We start from the raw sequence: 17,647 nt of genomic DNA, 5'->3' as shown, positions 1-17,647 counted from the left end.
AAATAATGCTAACTAATGAAAGTCAGATCAATGTCTTTATTACACAGATTAAAATACATAAAACTGTTTATTATATTTAAATTAAATTTGTATAAATAGTTTATAAAGGCAAACAATATAGTAAATAATTGCCACTAAACTCGCTTGATATCATAACATTAGCGCCATCTTGTGACTCGTGACGGTCACTACAGCCTCTGACGTTTGTAAAAATGATCTGAGAACAGCATTCATTCAAATAACTCTGGTGTGAGTGTTAAATGTTTGACAGATGATAACAGAGTTCTCATCTGAAACTAAAAACTGAATTAAACATCTGGATGACAGATAGGACAAGTTTCATTGAATCTAAATGAGCAGAAACGGGTCCATGGAAAACGTTTGCAGATTATTATTATCATGTGATGCTGTTTCAGTGTTTGTTTTGTTGTTTAGTTGATGTGTGTTTCATTTGAAGCTGAGATGACTCTGAGTAACCAAGTAGTCTTCACTGTGAATTTATCTGTAAACACATTTCTGTAGTAAATAATAAAGACATTAGGCTGTAATAATCTCCACATTTTACATGATCCTTAATCTATGAATTACAATTACTGTCTTCACAAGGAATTACTCTTTTACATTTGAAAAAGTTTCTACATACTCATGAATTTACACTACTGCCCAAAACGTTAAAAAAAAAACACTGAAAACAAAGAAATGATCAAAACAGACCAAAGAACAGATTCTTAGAAAATACCAAACATGATAATGAATGTCAGATTATTAATAACATTAATAGAACCTTTTTAATGGTGACTTTAAAAATCAAAGTATCACACACTTGTATTAAAGTGTTTTAAACTCACACAGAATGCAGATTATGTCCTGTGTAGACCAATGTAAAAAAAGACACTTTAATATTCTCCCAACAAATACAATAAAATAAATTGAACACAGATTTAATTTATTACTAAATTTTCACTTAAGGATTAATCTTCACCATAAGATCATTTGGTTTGGTTTTGCTGCCATCTAGTGGACATCACTTGTCAAAGCTGTTTCATGTGTTTCATAATCTGAAGCAGGAAGTCTTTCAGTTCAGAGAAAGTGAAACTGAACTCTCATCGATCTGTGGAGTGTTTGGTGTTTCTATCTGTGTGTGTTCATACGGTGAAATGGCAGAAGCGAGTATTTCAGAGGATCACTTCATGTGTTCAGTGTGTCTGGATCTACTGAAGGATCCAGTGACTGTTCCCTGTGGACACACTTACTGTATGAGATGTATCACAGACTGCTGGAATCAAGAAGGTCAGACGAGAATCTACAGCTGCCCTCAGTGCAGACAAACCTTCAGTCCAAGACCTGTTTTAGGAAAGAATGTGATGTTTGCTGAGATGATGGAGAAACTGAAGAAGACTAAAGTCAAATGTGCTGTTTCTGATCAGTGTTCCTCTGGAGCTGGAGATGTGGAGTGTGACGTCTGTACTGGAAGAAAACACAAAGCCATCAAATCCTGTCTGCTGTGTCTCAACTCTTACTGTCAAACTCATCTTGAGCAACACGAGAATCTCTTCAGAGGTCAAAGACACAACCTGATAGACGCCACTGCACCACTTCATGACATGATCTGCCCTCAACATGACAAGATTCTGGAGATTTACTGTCGCACGGATCAGAAGCTTATATGTATGCTGTGTATGATGGCCGAACATAAAAACCATGAGACGGTTTTAGCTGCAGAAGAGGGAACACACAAAGAGGTCTGAAATGAGATGACAAACTGTTGTGTGATGTTAATGTTCACACTCTTTCATCATCACATAATTTTTGTTTTCTTTGTCCTACAGAGACATTTAAAGGAGACACAAAGAAAGTTTCAGCAGAGAATCCAGAAGAGACAGAAAGACATTCAGGAGCTGAGAGATGTTGTGGAGTCTCACAAGGTGAGTTTGGAGCAGATCTCAGTGTGTCTCACAGTAATGTGTCTGTGTGTGTGTGTGTGTGATGCCTCTGTGTGTTTTCTTTGTGTGTGTGTGTGTGTGTGTGCACATGTGTGTCTGTGTGTGTGTGTGTGTGTGTGTGTGTAACAGCGGTGTGCACAGACAGCAGTGGAGGACTGTGAGATGATGTTTACTGAACTGATCTCATCCATTGAGAGAAGACGCTCTGAGGTGACACAGCTGATCAGAGATCAGGAGACGGCTGCAGTGAGTTCAGCTGAAGGACTCTTGGAGCGACTGAAGCAGGAGATTGATGATCTGAGGAGGAGAGACGCTGAGCTGGAGATGCTTTTACACACACAACATCACATCCATTTGCTGCAGGTAACAGAGATGTGATGTGAAAAACAGCCCAGTGCTCTTTAGATAGACAACAACATGTGTGTGTGTGTGTGTGTGTAGAGTTTGTCGTCTCTCTCTGCTCCTCATGGATCTACAGACTCTCTGTCCAGCATCACTGTCAGCTCTCTCCTCTCTTTTGATGATGTCATCACATCTGTATCTCATCTGAGAGACAAACTGGAGCATTTGTGCACACGAGAGCTAGAAAAGATCTCTGAGAGAGGTGAAGTATCATTCATTGACTCTTTACAATCCATCAGCTGTTATCATGTAGAAACACAAATGATTTCATGAGACATGTTTGACAATCAAATTTTGTTTATTTGTTTATTTTTCAAGTGAAACAGGTTCAAGGTTTTGAACAAACTGTACCAAAATGAGTTGTTTTTAGCAGTGGTACATAATGAAAGTTGGTGAAATATGCAACTTGAATATAAATGATTTAAAAAATCATTCACCCAACACACAAGCACACACAAGGGCATACATTCGCACACTCAAACAGACTTAGGATAAACTTTAATTTATTTTTTTGAGCAGTAGAATATCCATTTTTTGTTGTATGCAGAAAATGTTGTTGTGTACAGTACATTGACAAAGAACGGCCTAACTGCTCTACAGAGCACGTTTCATAAATACGTATAAAGTTATCTCCTTTAGCAAGGAAGCGAAAATGTGACAACATGTTTGGACTTTGTCAGCAGCCATAGTGCTTTAAAAGGCAGGGGGGAGAGGTGGACTGAGCCGAGTGGTTTGGAACCGTTCCACTAGATGCTGCTAAAATCCATAGACTGAAAGTTTGAGTTTTTTTAATGAAAAAAACTAAACATAGAATTCATAAGCTAAAAGACACCAAGTTAGGCTAAAACAATTACAATTCTTGAAAAGATAATTATCTAGCTTTGCAAATACATTTCTGCTCATCTCTTCTAATTATAATTTTCCCCTATGGCTGAAGAACATTTTTTATCCACAAAGAACCTTTTGTGACAGAGAATGTTCCTTAGGATGTAAAAGGTTCTTTATAGAACCATTTACACAAAAAAATGCTCTTTATGGCTTCGTAAAGCACCGTTATTTTTAAGAATGTGCAGCAATGGAAATTGTAAAATAAAGTATAGAAATGAACACGACATGACTTGACAGGGTAAAAAACGGCCCAGACTATTCTTAATTGTAACTGTTTCTTACCAGTTCTTTGAAAGGCTTGCACTGGAAACATATTGCTTTTGTGTGCGTCTAATTAGTATTTTCCATCTTCTTTAGGATTAGTGTCCTCTGGTCAGAATTTATCAGACAGACCCTTACGGACTACATCACTGACACAGAGTAGAGCTTCAGCTTCTATTTCTGGTTTTGGTGAGATGTTTAAGCCACCTGCAGGGTCATGGACCTGTGGCACTTGCGTTGTTCGAAACATGTCCTCAGACAAAAGATGTATCTCTTGTGTCTCACCACGACTCAACATAGACTCTGACTCAGACAGTAAACCTGCAGTGGCCACAGCAAGCCTCCTTTCCCTCTTTGCCCCTACGGCTGGTAGCTGGACTTGTGACACATGTTTGGTCATCAACAAACCAGAAGTAGTTAAATGTGTTTGTTGTGACACGGCCAAACCTGGAACTCAAGTCAACTCCAGCCTGATTTTCCCTTCTCTGGCAAAAGCCTCATCTGCTGCCTCCTCAACAACCACCACCAATTCTTCTTCTGGGACTGGACTGCTGAGATTTGGAGATACAGTTAAGAAACCAGAGGAATCTTGGGACTGTGATCTGTGCTTGATTCGCAACAACGCACAGGATGTGAAATGTGTAGCATGTAATAGCCCCAAACCAGGTAAAGTTTCAGTTTTTATATCAAATATGGAAAAATTGTGAAAAACCAATACACACTAACCACCAAACAGTCTTGGTTAATGTTGTGAGCTCTATTCCCTGATGTGTGTATGTAATGACACTAAGTGCTCGGCCTTGAGAGACCAATCACTCTGGTTCTTTTTGGAAAAGGACAATGAAAATTGGCTAGTGGGTTTTGAATGCCACTCTTCACCCGACATGTGATAGTCCAGGGGTTTTATTTGGGAGGACATATACCTGTTTGATATAATCTAGGGCTGATTCTTAAACCGGTGGCTGCGTCATCGATCCTCCTAAAGAAAAATTTACTTTACATGTCCTTCAAATCAGGCCAAACGTAGGATGCGAAACGAATGCTGCCTTCCAAGGATCCTTTGGATTGTGACGTCATGTCAAATGAGCCTTTTTAAAACGCACACTGTAAAAAACATTATTTTACAGAATCTTTCTGCTATTTCCGCCCCCAGGTGTGGTGTGAAAAACAGATTTTTTTTACAGATTTACATGTGGCTCTAGAAATACGGTCATAAAATGTTAAAAACACAGAAAAGAACTGCAAATTTAGAGGAAAACCTGGAAAACACGTAAAACAACAAACGGTTTATTTCTGCCAGGAAATGTCTGTTTTTTTACTGTGTAACCTTCTGTTTGAGATCTGCTGTAGAGTTCAATGTTATAATAAACAAAGCTAGTCCGAATGAAACCAAACATTTCAGAATTCATACCATTTATGCTAGCATGGAGTGTTTTTGGCTAAAACGCTTAAACTTGTCAATTCTGTTACTGTCAACTCCGTTACCAATTTAGACATTATATAACAGAATTGACAGATGTGTTTGTGAGACAGAGGGAGAAAAGACTGCATGTGTGTGCTTTAATGAAGACTATTTTAATAGGTTTATAAAGCACTTCATTAAATATGTGGAAGTAGCGATTCTCTTCATTTCCATATCGTGGCATGTATAGAGTGATAGGGCTTCTGAAAACTTCTGCAAACTTGATTTCGTCCACCGAGAACCGATTAGATCAGAAAAAAGTCTTTGATAGACCTACTCTCACGCCATTACGAAACAGGAAGTGAATATAGGTTGTTTCGAGGGAGGAGAATGCTAACGGTTTTGATTAAAGATTATGAGGAAACATGAATTTTAACAATAATGAAGTGCACAGATAAGTCATTTATAAAAGAAACACTACAATATTCCATAAAAAATCATCTAAACTAACATCATCTTAGCCTGTGTCTCCTGCAGGTTCCTGAACGTTTCTTGGAGGTTGCTCAGATAACATTACGGGAGTTCTTCAACGCAATTGTGTCTGGTAAAGACGTGGATCCGTCATGGAAGAAGGCAATTTATAAAGTCATCTGCAAACTGGACTCGGAAGTTCCGGAGATCTTTAAATCAAAAAAATGCCTTCTCAAACTCCTTCATGAGTAACAGGTTTTCTCTTTCTATTCAAAAATACAGTTTTGTATTTTTTTTAATTTTGTTAAGATTTCTGCCAGTTTGTTAACATTACACAGGTGATAAAAAATGTCATGGTTTTGTTGGATTTTAACCTTTTCTGTTTGGCTTTAGTTTTTTTAATGAATGTAGACCGATCTCACGATAACTTTATGTGAAGTTTTGCAGTATGGGTTCTGGAAAAACAGGGCAGGACATTTGTAGGATGACCGCTAAATTGTATATTATTACCATTTTGAACTTTCTTTTTTGTTATATTTTGAATGTTTGTTTTGCAAGACGTGCATTTTTATTTCATATATTATTCCATAACATAAACCTTGATACACAAATGTAAGGAGGAAGTTTTCTAGTAAGTATAGATTTCATTTGTTCTTTCCTTTTTGGTTTGTTGAGGGTCTAAGGGAACGCAATGCTATTCTGTACAGAATGTAACTTTTCTCACCGTCTGAGACGATAGAAGCTGATGCTCATTCTGTTGTGTTTGCTCGTCTTGGCTCTAATGGGATGTGTTTCTGTGTTGGACACGCATGTCAAGTCTTTCACACGAGGAAACGGTCTATAAAACCTCTAAACACAAGTGTTCCTCGTCGCCTCGTTCTCTACAGATCATTCCAGACCTCTGATAAGAGTGTTTGTGTGTTTAAAGTTTATGTTCATCTTTAGGACTGACAACTGGTGCTCTATCTAAGTGATCTTTTATTTATTTATTTTATTTATTTTACAGTGCAGTATTTTTATGCACACGTACTGTACAAGGATTCATTACAAAATAAGTCTCTTCAGGTTTCTGTACTTTGCATTCAATCAGTTTTGTTGGGAAGTGAAAAAATGTATTATGCTTTTAATGTTTTCTTTTCATATATAAAGAAATTGACAAAAAGGTTTTCTTTGTGTCTTTTTATTTGAAATAAACATGTTTCTGTTGAAAGGTCTGTTTCTAAATGGTCAGCCTGCACTTAATGTCTTCCTTATTAATTATAAACAAAGTAGGCTTTTCATATTCATATTTACGTTTTTCTTAAGTGTACCAAGGTGACTAGATCCATGAAATTGTCACATTTACAGCATCAGGACGATAACGAAGAAGTTCAATTCAGTGCAGTGCAGGCAGTGAAATAATGCTAACTAATGAAAGTCAGATCAATGTCTTTATTACACAGATTAAAATACATAAAACTGTTTATTATATTTAAATTAAATTTGTATAAATAGTTTATAAAGGCAAACAATATAGTAAATAATTGCCACTAAACTCGCTTGATATCATAACATTAGCGCCATCTTGTGACTCGTGACGGTCACTACAGCCTCTGACGTTTGTAAAAATGATCTGAGAACAGCATTCATTCAAATAACTCTGGTGTGAGTGTTAAATGTTTGACAGATGATAACAGAGTTCTCATCTGAAACTAAAAACTGAATTAAACATCTGGATGACAGATAGGACAAGTTTCATTGAATCTAAATGAGCAGAAACGGGTCCATGGAAAACGTTTGCAGATTATTATTATCATGTGATGCTGTTTCAGTGTTTGTTTTGTTGTTTAGTTGATGTGTGTTTCATTTGAAGCTGAGATGACTCTGAGTAACCAAGTAGTCTTCACTGTGAATTTATCTGTAAACACATTTCTGTAGTAAATAATAAAGACATTAGGCTGTAATAATCTCCACATTTTACATGATCCTTAATCTATGAATTACAATTACTGTCTTCACAAGGAATTACTCTTTTACATTTGAAAAAGTTTCTACATACTCATGAATTTACACTACTGCCCAAAACGTTAAAAAAAAAACACTGAAAACAAAGAAATGATCAAAACAGACCAAAGAACAGATTCTTAGAAAATACCAAACATGATAATGAATGTCAGATTATTAATAACATTAATAGAACCTTTTTAATGGTGACTTTAAAAATCAAAGTATCACACACTTGTATTAAAGTGTTTTAAACTCACACAGAATGCAGATTATGTCCTGTGTAGACCAATGTAAAAAAAGACACTTTAATATTCTCCCAACAAATACAATAAAATAAATTGAACACAGATTTAATTTATTACTAAATTTTCACTTAAGGATTAATCTTCACCATAAGATCATTTGGTTTGGTTTTGCTGCCATCTAGTGGACATCACTTGTCAAAGCTGTTTCATGTGTTTCATAATCTGAAGCAGGAAGTCTTTCAGTTCAGAGAAAGTGAAACTGAACTCTCATCGATCTGTGGAGTGTTTGGTGTTTCTATCTGTGTGTGTTCATACGGTGAAATGGCAGAAGCGAGTATTTCAGAGGATCACTTCATGTGTTCAGTGTGTCTGGATCTACTGAAGGATCCAGTGACTGTTCCCTGTGGACACACTTACTGTATGAGATGTATCACAGACTGCTGGAATCAAGAAGGTCAGACGAGAATCTACAGCTGCCCTCAGTGCAGACAAACCTTCAGTCCAAGACCTGTTTTAGGAAAGAATGTGATGTTTGCTGAGATGATGGAGAAACTGAAGAAGACTAAAGTCAAATGTGCTGTTTCTGATCAGTGTTCCTCTGGAGCTGGAGATGTGGAGTGTGACGTCTGTACTGGAAGAAAACACAAAGCCATCAAATCCTGTCTGCTGTGTCTCAACTCTTACTGTCAAACTCATCTTGAGCAACACGAGAATCTCTTCAGAGGTCAAAGACACAACCTGATAGACGCCACTGCACCACTTCATGACATGATCTGCCCTCAACATGACAAGATTCTGGAGATTTACTGTCGCACGGATCAGAAGCTTATATGTATGCTGTGTATGATGGCCGAACATAAAAACCATGAGACGGTTTTAGCTGCAGAAGAGGGAACACACAAAGAGGTCTGAAATGAGATGACAAACTGTTGTGTGATGTTAATGTTCACACTCTTTCATCATCACATAATTTTTGTTTTCTTTGTCCTACAGAGACATTTAAAGGAGACACAAAGAAAGTTTCAGCAGAGAATCCAGAAGAGACAGAAAGACATTCAGGAGCTGAGAGATGTTGTGGAGTCTCACAAGGTGAGTTTGGAGCAGATCTCAGTGTGTCTCACAGTAATGTGTCTGTGTGTGTGTGTGTGTGATGCCTCTGTGTGTTTTCTTTGTGTGTGTGTGTGTGTGTGTGCACATGTGTGTGTGTGTGTGTGTGTGTGTGTGTGTGTGTAACAGCGGTGTGCACAGACAGCAGTGGAGGACTGTGAGATGATGTTTACTGAACTGATCTCATCCATTGAGAGAAGACGCTCTGAGGTGACACAGCTGATCAGAGATCAGGAGACGGCTGCAGTGAGTTCAGCTGAAGGACTCTTGGAGCGACTGAAGCAGGAGATTGATGATCTGAGGAGGAGAGACGCTGAGCTGGAGATGCTTTTACACACACAACATCACATCCATTTGCTGCAGGTAACAGAGATGTGATGTGAAAAACAGCCCAGTGCTCTTTAGATAGACAACAACATGTGTGTGTGTGTGTGTGTAGAGTTTGTCGTCTCTCTCTGCTCCTCATGGATCTACAGACTCTCTGTCCAGCATCACTGTCAGCTCTCTCCTCTCTTTTGATGATGTCATCACATCTGTATCTCATCTGAGAGACAAACTGGAGCATTTGTGCACACGAGAGCTAGAAAAGATCTCTGAGAGAGGTGAAGTATCATTCATTGACTCTTTACAATCCATCAGCTGTTATCATGTAGAAACACAAATGATTTCATGAGACATGTTTGACAATCAAATTTTGTTTATTTGTTTATTTTTCAAGTGAAACAGGTTCAAGGTTTTGAACAAACTGTACCAAAATGAGTTGTTTTTAGCAGTGGTACATAATGAAAGTTGGTGAAATATGCAACTTGAATATAAATGATTTAAAAAATCATTCACCCAACACACAAGCACACACAAGGGCATACATTCGCACACTCAAACAGACTTAGGATAAACTTTAATTTATTTTTTTGAGCAGTAGAATATCCATTTTTTGTTGTATGCAGAAAATGTTGTTGTGTACAGTACATTGACAAAGAACGGCCTAACTGCTCTACAGAGCACGTTTCATAAATACGTATAAAGTTATCTCCTTTAGCAAGGAAGCGAAAATGTGACAACATGTTTGGACTTTGTCAGCAGCCATAGTGCTTTAAAAGGCAGGGGGGAGAGGTGGACTGAGCCGAGTGGTTTGGAACCGTTCCACTAGATGCTGCTAAAATCCATAGACTGAAAGTTTGAGTTTTTTTAATGAAAAAAACTAAACATAGAATTCATAAGCTAAAAGACACCAAGTTAGGCTAAAACAATTACAATTCTTGAAAAGATAATTATCTAGCTTTGCAAATACATTTCTGCTCATCTCTTCTAATTATAATTTTCCCCTATGGCTGAAGAACATTTTTTATCCACAAAGAACCTTTTGTGACAGAGAATGTTCCTTAGGATGTAAAAGGTTCTTTATAGAACCATTTACACAAAAAAATGCTCTTTATGGCTTCGTAAAGCACCGTTATTTTTAAGAATGTGCAGCAATGGAAATTGTAAAATAAAGTATAGAAATGAACACGACATGACTTGACAGGGTAAAAAACGGCCCAGACTATTCTTAATTGTAACTGTTTCTTACCAGTTCTTTGAAAGGCTTGCACTGGAAACATATTGCTTTTGTGTGCGTCTAATTAGTATTTTCCATCTTCTTTAGGATTAGTGTCCTCTGGTCAGAATTTATCAGACAGACCCTTACGGACTACATCACTGACACAGAGTAGAGCTTCAGCTTCTATTTCTGGTTTTGGTGAGATGTTTAAGCCACCTGCAGGGTCATGGACCTGTGGCACTTGCGTTGTTCGAAACATGTCCTCAGACAAAAGATGTATCTCTTGTGTCTCACCACGACTCAACATAGACTCTGACTCAGACAGTAAACCTGCAGTGGCCACAGCAAGCCTCCTTTCCCTCTTTGCCCCTACGGCTGGTAGCTGGACTTGTGACACATGTTTGGTCATCAACAAACCAGAAGTAGTTAAATGTGTTTGTTGTGACACGGCCAAACCTGGAACTCAAGTCAACTCCAGCCTGATTTTCCCTTCTCTGGCAAAAGCCTCATCTGCTGCCTCCTCAACAACCACCACCAATTCTTCTTCTGGGACTGGACTGCTGAGATTTGGAGATACAGTTAAGAAACCAGAGGAATCTTGGGACTGTGATCTGTGCTTGATTCGCAACAACGCACAGGATGTGAAATGTGTAGCATGTAATAGCCCCAAACCAGGTAAAGTTTCAGTTTTTATATCAAATATGGAAAAATTGTGAAAAACCAATACACACTAACCACCAAACAGTCTTGGTTAATGTTGTGAGCTCTATTCCCTGATGTGTGTATGTAATGACACTAAGTGCTCGGCCTTGAGAGACCAATCACTCTGGTTCTTTTTGGAAAAGGACAATGAAAATTGGCTAGTGGGTTTTGAATGCCACTCTTCACCCGACATGTGATAGTCCAGGGGTTTTATTTGGGAGGACATATACCTGTTTGATATAATCTAGGGCTGATTCTTAAACCGGTGGCTGCGTCATCGATCCTCCTAAAGAAAAATTTACTTTACATGTCCTTCAAATCAGGCCAAACGTAGGATGCGAAACGAATGCTGCCTTCCAAGGATCCTTTGGATTGTGACGTCATGTCAAATGAGCCTTTTTAAAACGCACACTGTAAAAAACATTATTTTACAGAATCTTTCTGCTTTTCCACCCCCAGGTGTGGTGTGAAAAACAGATTTTTTTACAGATTTACATGTGGCTCTAGAAATACGGTCATAAAATGTTAAAAACACAGAAAAGAACTGCAAATTTAGAGGAAAACCTGGAAAACACGTAAAACAACAAACGGTTTATTTCTGCCAGGAAATGTCTGTTTTTTTACTGTGTAACCTTCTGTTTGAGATCTGCTGTAGAGTTCAATGTTATTATAAACAAAGCTAGTCCGAATGAAACCAAACATTTCAGAATTCATACCATTTATGCTAGCATGGAGTGTTTTTGGCTAAAACGCTTAAACTTGTCAATTCTGTTACTGTCAACTCCGTTACCAATTTAGACATTATATAACAGAATTGACAGATGTGTTTGTGAGACAGAGGGAGAAAAGACTGCATGTGTGTGCTTTAATGAAGACTATTTTAATAGGTTTATAAAGCACTTCATTAAATATGTGGAAGTAGCGATTCTCTTCATTTCCATATCGTGGCATGTATAGAGTGATAGGGCTTCTGAAAACTTCTGCAAACTTGATTTCGTCCACCGAGAACCGATTAGATCAGAAAAAAGTCTTTGATAGACCTACTCTCACGCCATTACGAAACAGGAAGTGAATATAGGTTGTTTCGAGGGAGGAGAATGCTAACGGTTTTGATTAAAGATTATGAGGAAACATGAATTTTAACAATAATGAAGTGCACAGATAAGTCATTTATAAAAGAAACACTACAATATTCCATAAAAAATCATCTAAACTAACATCATCTTACCCTGTGTCTCCTGCAGGTTCCTGAACGTTTCTTGGAGGTTGCTCAGATAACATTACGGGAGTTCTTCAACGCAATTGTGTCTGGTAAAGACGTGGATCCGTCATGGAAGAAGGCAATTTATAAAGTCATCTGCAAACTGGACTCGGAAGTTCCGGAGATCTTTAAATCAAAAAAATGCCTTCTCAAACTCCTTCATGAGTAACAGGTTTTCTCTTTCTATTCAAAAATACAGTTTTGTATTTTTTTTAATTTTGTTAAGATTTCTGCCAGTTTGTTAACATTACACAGGTGATAAAAAATGTCATGGTTTTGTTGGATTTTAACCTTTTCTGTTTGGCTTTAGTTTTTTTAATGAATGTAGACCGATCTCACGATAACTTTATGTGAAGTTTTGCAGTATGGGTTCTGGAAAAACAGGGCAGGACATTTGTAGGATGACCGCTAAATTGTATATTATTACCATTTTGAACTTTCTTTTTTGTTATATTTTGAATGTTTGTTTTGCAAGACGTGCATTTTTATTTCATATATTATTCCATAACATAAACCTTGATACGCAAATGTAAGGAGGAAGTTTTCTAGTAAGTATAGATTTCATTTGTTCTTTCCTTTTTGGTTTGTTGAGGGTCTAAGGGAACGCAACGCTATTCTGTACAGAATGTAACTTTTCTCACCGTCTGAGACGATAGAAGCTGATGCTCATTCTGTTGTGTTTGCTCGTCTTGGCTCTAATGGGATGTGTTTCTGTGTTGGACACGCATGTCAAGTCTTTCACACGAGGAAACGGTCTATAAAACCTCGTCGCCTCGTTCTCTACAGATCATTCCAGACCTCTGATAAGAGTGTTTGTGTGTTTAAAGTTTATGTTCATCTTTAGGACTGACAACTGGTGCTCTATCTAAGTGATCTTTTATTTATTTATTTTATTTATTTTACAGTGCAGTATTTTTATGCACACGTACTGTACAAGGAGTCATTACAAAATAAGTCTCTTCAGGTTTCTGTACTTTGCATTCAATCAGTTTTGTTGGGAAGTGAAAAAATTTATTATGCTTTTAATGTTTTCTTTTCATATATAAAGAAATTGAAAAAAAGGTTTTCTTTGTGTCTTTTTATTTGAAATAAACATGTTTCTGTTGAAAGGTCTGTTTCTAAATGGTCAGCCTGCACTTAATGTCTTCCTTATTAATTATAAACAAAGTAGGCTTTTCATATTCATATTTACGTTTTTCTTAAGTGTACCAAGGTGACTAGATCCATGAAATTGTCACATTTACAGCATCAGGACGATAACGAAGAAGTTCAATTCAGTGCAGTGCAGGCAGTGAAATAATGCTAACTAATGAAAGTCAGATCAATGTCTTTATTACACAGATTAAAATACATAAAACTGTTTATTATATTTAAATTAAATTTGTATAAATAGTTTATAAAGGCAAACAATATAGTAAATAATTGCCACTAAACTCGCTTGATATCATAACATTAGCGCCATCTTGTGACTCGTGACGGTCACTACAGCCTCTGACGTTTGTAAAAATGATCTGAGAACAGCATTCATTCAAATAACTCTGGTGTGAGTGTTAAATGTTTGACAGATGATAACAGAGTTCTCATCTGAAACTAAAAACTAAATTAAACATCTGGATGACAGATAGGACAAGTTACATTAAATCTAAATGAGCAGAAACCGGTCCATGGAAAACGTTTGCAGATTATTATTATCATGTGATGCTGTTTCAGTGTTTGTTTTGTTGTTTAGTTGATGTGTGTTTCATTTGAAGCTGAGATGACTCTGAGTAACCAAGTAGTCTTCACTGTGAATTTATCTGTAAACACATTTCTGTAGTAAATAATAAAGACATTAGGCTGTAATAATCTCCACATTTTACATGATCCTTAATCTATGAATTACAATTACTGTCTTCACAAGGAATTACTCTTTTACATTTGAAAAAGTTTCTACATACTCATGAATTTACACTACTGCCCAAAACGTAAAAAAAAAAACACTGAAAACAAAGAAATGATCAAAACAGACCAAAGAACAGATTCTTAGAATATACCAAACATGATAATGAATGTCAGATTATTAATAACATTAATAAAGACTTTAAAAATCAAAGTATCACAAACTTGTATTAAAGTGTTAAACTCACACAGAATGCAGATTATGTCCTGTGTAGACCAATGTAAAAAAAGACACTTTAAATATTCTCCCAACAAATACAATAAAATAAATTTACATTTACATTTACATAAAACACAGATTTAATTTATTACTAAATTTTCACTTAAGGATTAATCTTCACCATAAGATCATTTGGTTTGGTTTTGCTGCCATCTAGTGGACATCACTTGTCAAAGCTGTTTCATGTGTTTCATAATCTGAAGCAGGAAGTCTTTCAGTTCAGAGAATCAGAAACTGAACTCTCATCGATCTGTGGAGTGTTTGGTGTTTCTATCTGTGTGTGTTCATACGGTGAAATGGCAGAAGCGAGTATTTCAGAGGATCACTTCATGTGTTCAGTGTGTCTGGATCTACTGAAGGATCCAGTGACTGTTCCCTGTGGACACACTTACTGTATGAGATGTATCACAGACTGCTGGAATCAAGAAGATCAGACGAGAATCTACAGCTGCCCTCAGTGCAGACAAACCTTCAGTCCAAGACCTGTTTTAGGAAAGAATGTGATGTTTGCTGAGATGATGGAGAAACTGAAGAAGACTAAAGTCAAATGTGCTGTTTCTGATCAGTGTTCCTCTGGAGCTGGAGATGTGGAGTGTGACGTCTGTACTGGAAGAAAACACAAAGCCATCAAATCCTGTCTGCTGTGTCTCAACTCTTACTGTCAAACTCATCTTGAGCAACACGAGAATCTCTTCAGAGGTCAAAGACACAACCTGATAGACGCCACTGCACCACTTCATAACATGATCTGCCCTCAACATGACAAGATTCTGGAGATTTACTGTCGCACAGATCAGAAGCTTATATGTATGCTGTGTATGATGGCCGAACATAAAAACCATGAGACGGTTTTAGCTGCAGAAGAGGGAACACACAAAAAGGTCTGAAATGAGATGACACACTGTTGTGTGATGTAACTGTTCAAACTCTTTCATCATCACATAATTTTTGTTTTCTTTGTCCTACAGAGACATTTAAAGGAGACAAAAAGAAAGTTTCAGCAGAGAATCCAGAAGAGACAGAAAGACATTCAGGAGCTGAGAGATGCTGTGGAGTCTCACAAGGTGAGTTTGGAGCAGAAGATCTCAGAAGAGTCTCAGTGAAGTCTCAGTGTGTCTCACAGTAATGTGTGTGTGTGTGTGTGTGTGTGTGTGTAACAGCGGTGTACACAGACAGCAGTGGAGGACTGTGAGATGATGTTTACTGAACTGATCTCATCCATTGAGAAAAGACGCTCTGAGGTGACACAGCTGATCAGAGATCAGGAGACGGCTGCAGTGAGTTCAGCTGAAGGACTCTTGGAGCGACTGAAGCAGGAGATTGATGATCTGAGGAGGAGAGACGCTGAGCTGGAGAAGCTTTTACACACACAACATCACATCCATTTGCTGCAGGTAACAGAGATGTGATGTGAAAAACAGCCCAGTGCTCTTTAGATAGACAACAACATGTGTGTGTGTGTGTGTGTGTAGAGTTTGTCGTCTCTCTCTGCTCCTCATGGATCTACAGACTCTCTGTCCAGCATCACTGTCAGCTCTCTCCTCTCTTTTGATGATGTCATCACATCTGTATCTCATCTGAGAGACAAACTGGAGCATTTGTGCACACGAGAGCTAGAAAAGATCTCTGAGAGAGGTGAAGTATCATTCATTGACTCTTTACAATCCATCAGCTGTTATCATGTAGAAACACAAATGATGTCATGAGACATGATTGACAATCAAATGTCTGTTTATTTCTCAAGTGAAACACACAGAGATTATTCACAGTCCTGAACTCAAGACCAGAGATCAGTTCCTCCAGTGTAAGTGACGACAAACACATCAACACATCCACTACATCTCTTATTAAACATCATCAAACACACAAACTTTACAGAGAAACACAACAATGAAGAATCTCATGACACGTGTGATATCAAGAGCTGTTGATTTAGCCAGAACAAATGATTTGAATCAGTGAATTATAGTTTGTGTAAGAATCTCATCTTTAGTTCATATGGTGTCAAATATTAGTTTGTGACATTAATGAAGACGACAGAAAGAGCGTCTGTACTGGATGACAGCTGACAGATGAACTCCTCACAAAACTAACAACTTAATACTAATGAATGATTAAACTCATCTACATGCAGAATATAAACAACACACATATAAATAAATTCATCTTTTCATTAGTAACATGTTCTGACCATCAGATATTTGCCCTGAAGACACTGAGTGACACATTCTTCAAACGTCACAACATACGGCTTCACTGAGTGCTTGTTTTGAGCAAGAGAACCTGATTGGTGGAATAATGTGTGTGCGTGTTCAGTTAGCTTTGAGATGAACACAATTCTCTTCTGTGAAGTATGATGTCAACACTGAAGACTATCTCCATATTTCTATGATTTATTACTTTTGTGATGTTAAGATGCAGATGATGTGTTTTATGTTCCTCAGATTCTCTTCAGTTGACTCTGGATCTAAACACAGTGAATAAACACCTCCATCTGTCTGAGAACAACAGAGAGATTACACACACTTACACACAGCATCAGTATCCTGATCATCCAGACAGATTTGATGATGTGTGTCAGGTGTTGTGTAGAGAGAGTGTGTGTGGACGCTCTTACTGGGAGATTGAGTGTAATGGTGTTTGTGTGTTTATATCAGTGTCATATAAGAGCATCATGAGGAAGGGAGAGGGTCATGAGTGTGAGTTTGGATGTAATGATCAGTCCAGGAGTTTGATCTGTCGTGACTCCAGTTACTCATTCAAACACAATAACAAACACACTAAACTCTCTGTAGAGTCCAGATCTAATAGAATAGGAGTGTATGTGGATGAGAAAGCAGGAATTCTGTCCTTCTACATCGTCTCTGACACAATGACCCTCATTCACAGCATCAGCACCACATTCACTAAACCTCTCTATCCTGGATTTAATCTTACTGGTTTAGTAAACTGAAACTCTGTGATCTAAGAATGTAGATAATACAGAGATTAAACAAATCAAATAATATAGAAAAAATATGTTTATCAAATAATACTTTATCTTATTGACATCTGGTGATAATTCAGTGGTTGATGTTAAAATGTAAAAGTCTGGATTAAAAGTGAGCGAGTGAATATTTGAAGAAAAGATTGTAATAATTAGACTTTATTTTGTAAAATTGATGTTCATGATGTGATTATTTCCAGAGGTTTGATTCATTGATGTTGTTGTGAATGATTGTTTCAGCACATATATCATCATGTGTGTGTTTGTCTACTGTAGAATCACATCAATGCTGATA

The 17,647-nt window shown here is 37.3% G+C and overlaps 2 protein-coding genes across 2 annotated transcripts; both read left to right on the top strand.

The window, feature by feature from the left end:
- Window positions 1-1,069: 1,069 nt before the first annotated feature.
- Window positions 1,070-6,523, top strand: LOC130434948 (E3 ubiquitin/ISG15 ligase TRIM25-like). The gene is made up of 6 exons (XM_056765373.1): window positions 1,070-1,742; window positions 1,830-1,925; window positions 2,073-2,306; window positions 2,385-2,547; window positions 3,591-4,160; window positions 5,434-6,523. Exons 1-6 carry the CDS (start codon window positions 1,158-1,160, stop codon window positions 5,439-5,441), a joined length of 1,656 nt encoding a protein of 551 aa, XP_056621351.1. The 5' UTR covers window positions 1,070-1,157; the 3' UTR covers window positions 5,442-6,523.
- Window positions 6,524-7,831: 1,308 nt separating this feature from the next.
- Window positions 7,832-17,604, top strand: LOC130434494 (uncharacterized). The gene is made up of 13 exons (XM_056764689.1): window positions 7,832-8,504; window positions 8,592-8,687; window positions 8,835-9,068; window positions 9,145-9,307; window positions 10,351-10,920; window positions 11,407-11,411; window positions 12,192-12,287; window positions 14,573-15,247; window positions 15,335-15,430; window positions 15,527-15,760; window positions 15,839-16,001; window positions 16,111-16,170; window positions 16,811-17,604. The coding sequence occupies exons 1-13, from the start codon at window positions 7,920-7,922 to the stop codon at window positions 17,317-17,319; spliced, it is 3,486 nt and encodes a 1,161-aa protein (XP_056620667.1). The 5' UTR covers window positions 7,832-7,919; the 3' UTR covers window positions 17,320-17,604.
- The last annotated feature ends 43 nt before the right edge of the window (window positions 17,605-17,647 follow it).

The sequence above is a fragment of the Triplophysa dalaica genome, chromosome 13 (assembly GCF_015846415.1).
Source record: "Triplophysa dalaica isolate WHDGS20190420 chromosome 13, ASM1584641v1, whole genome shotgun sequence".
Lineage (NCBI taxonomy): Eukaryota > Metazoa > Chordata > Actinopteri > Cypriniformes > Nemacheilidae > Triplophysa > Triplophysa dalaica.
This window is presented reverse-complemented; position numbering and strand designations above follow the sequence as displayed.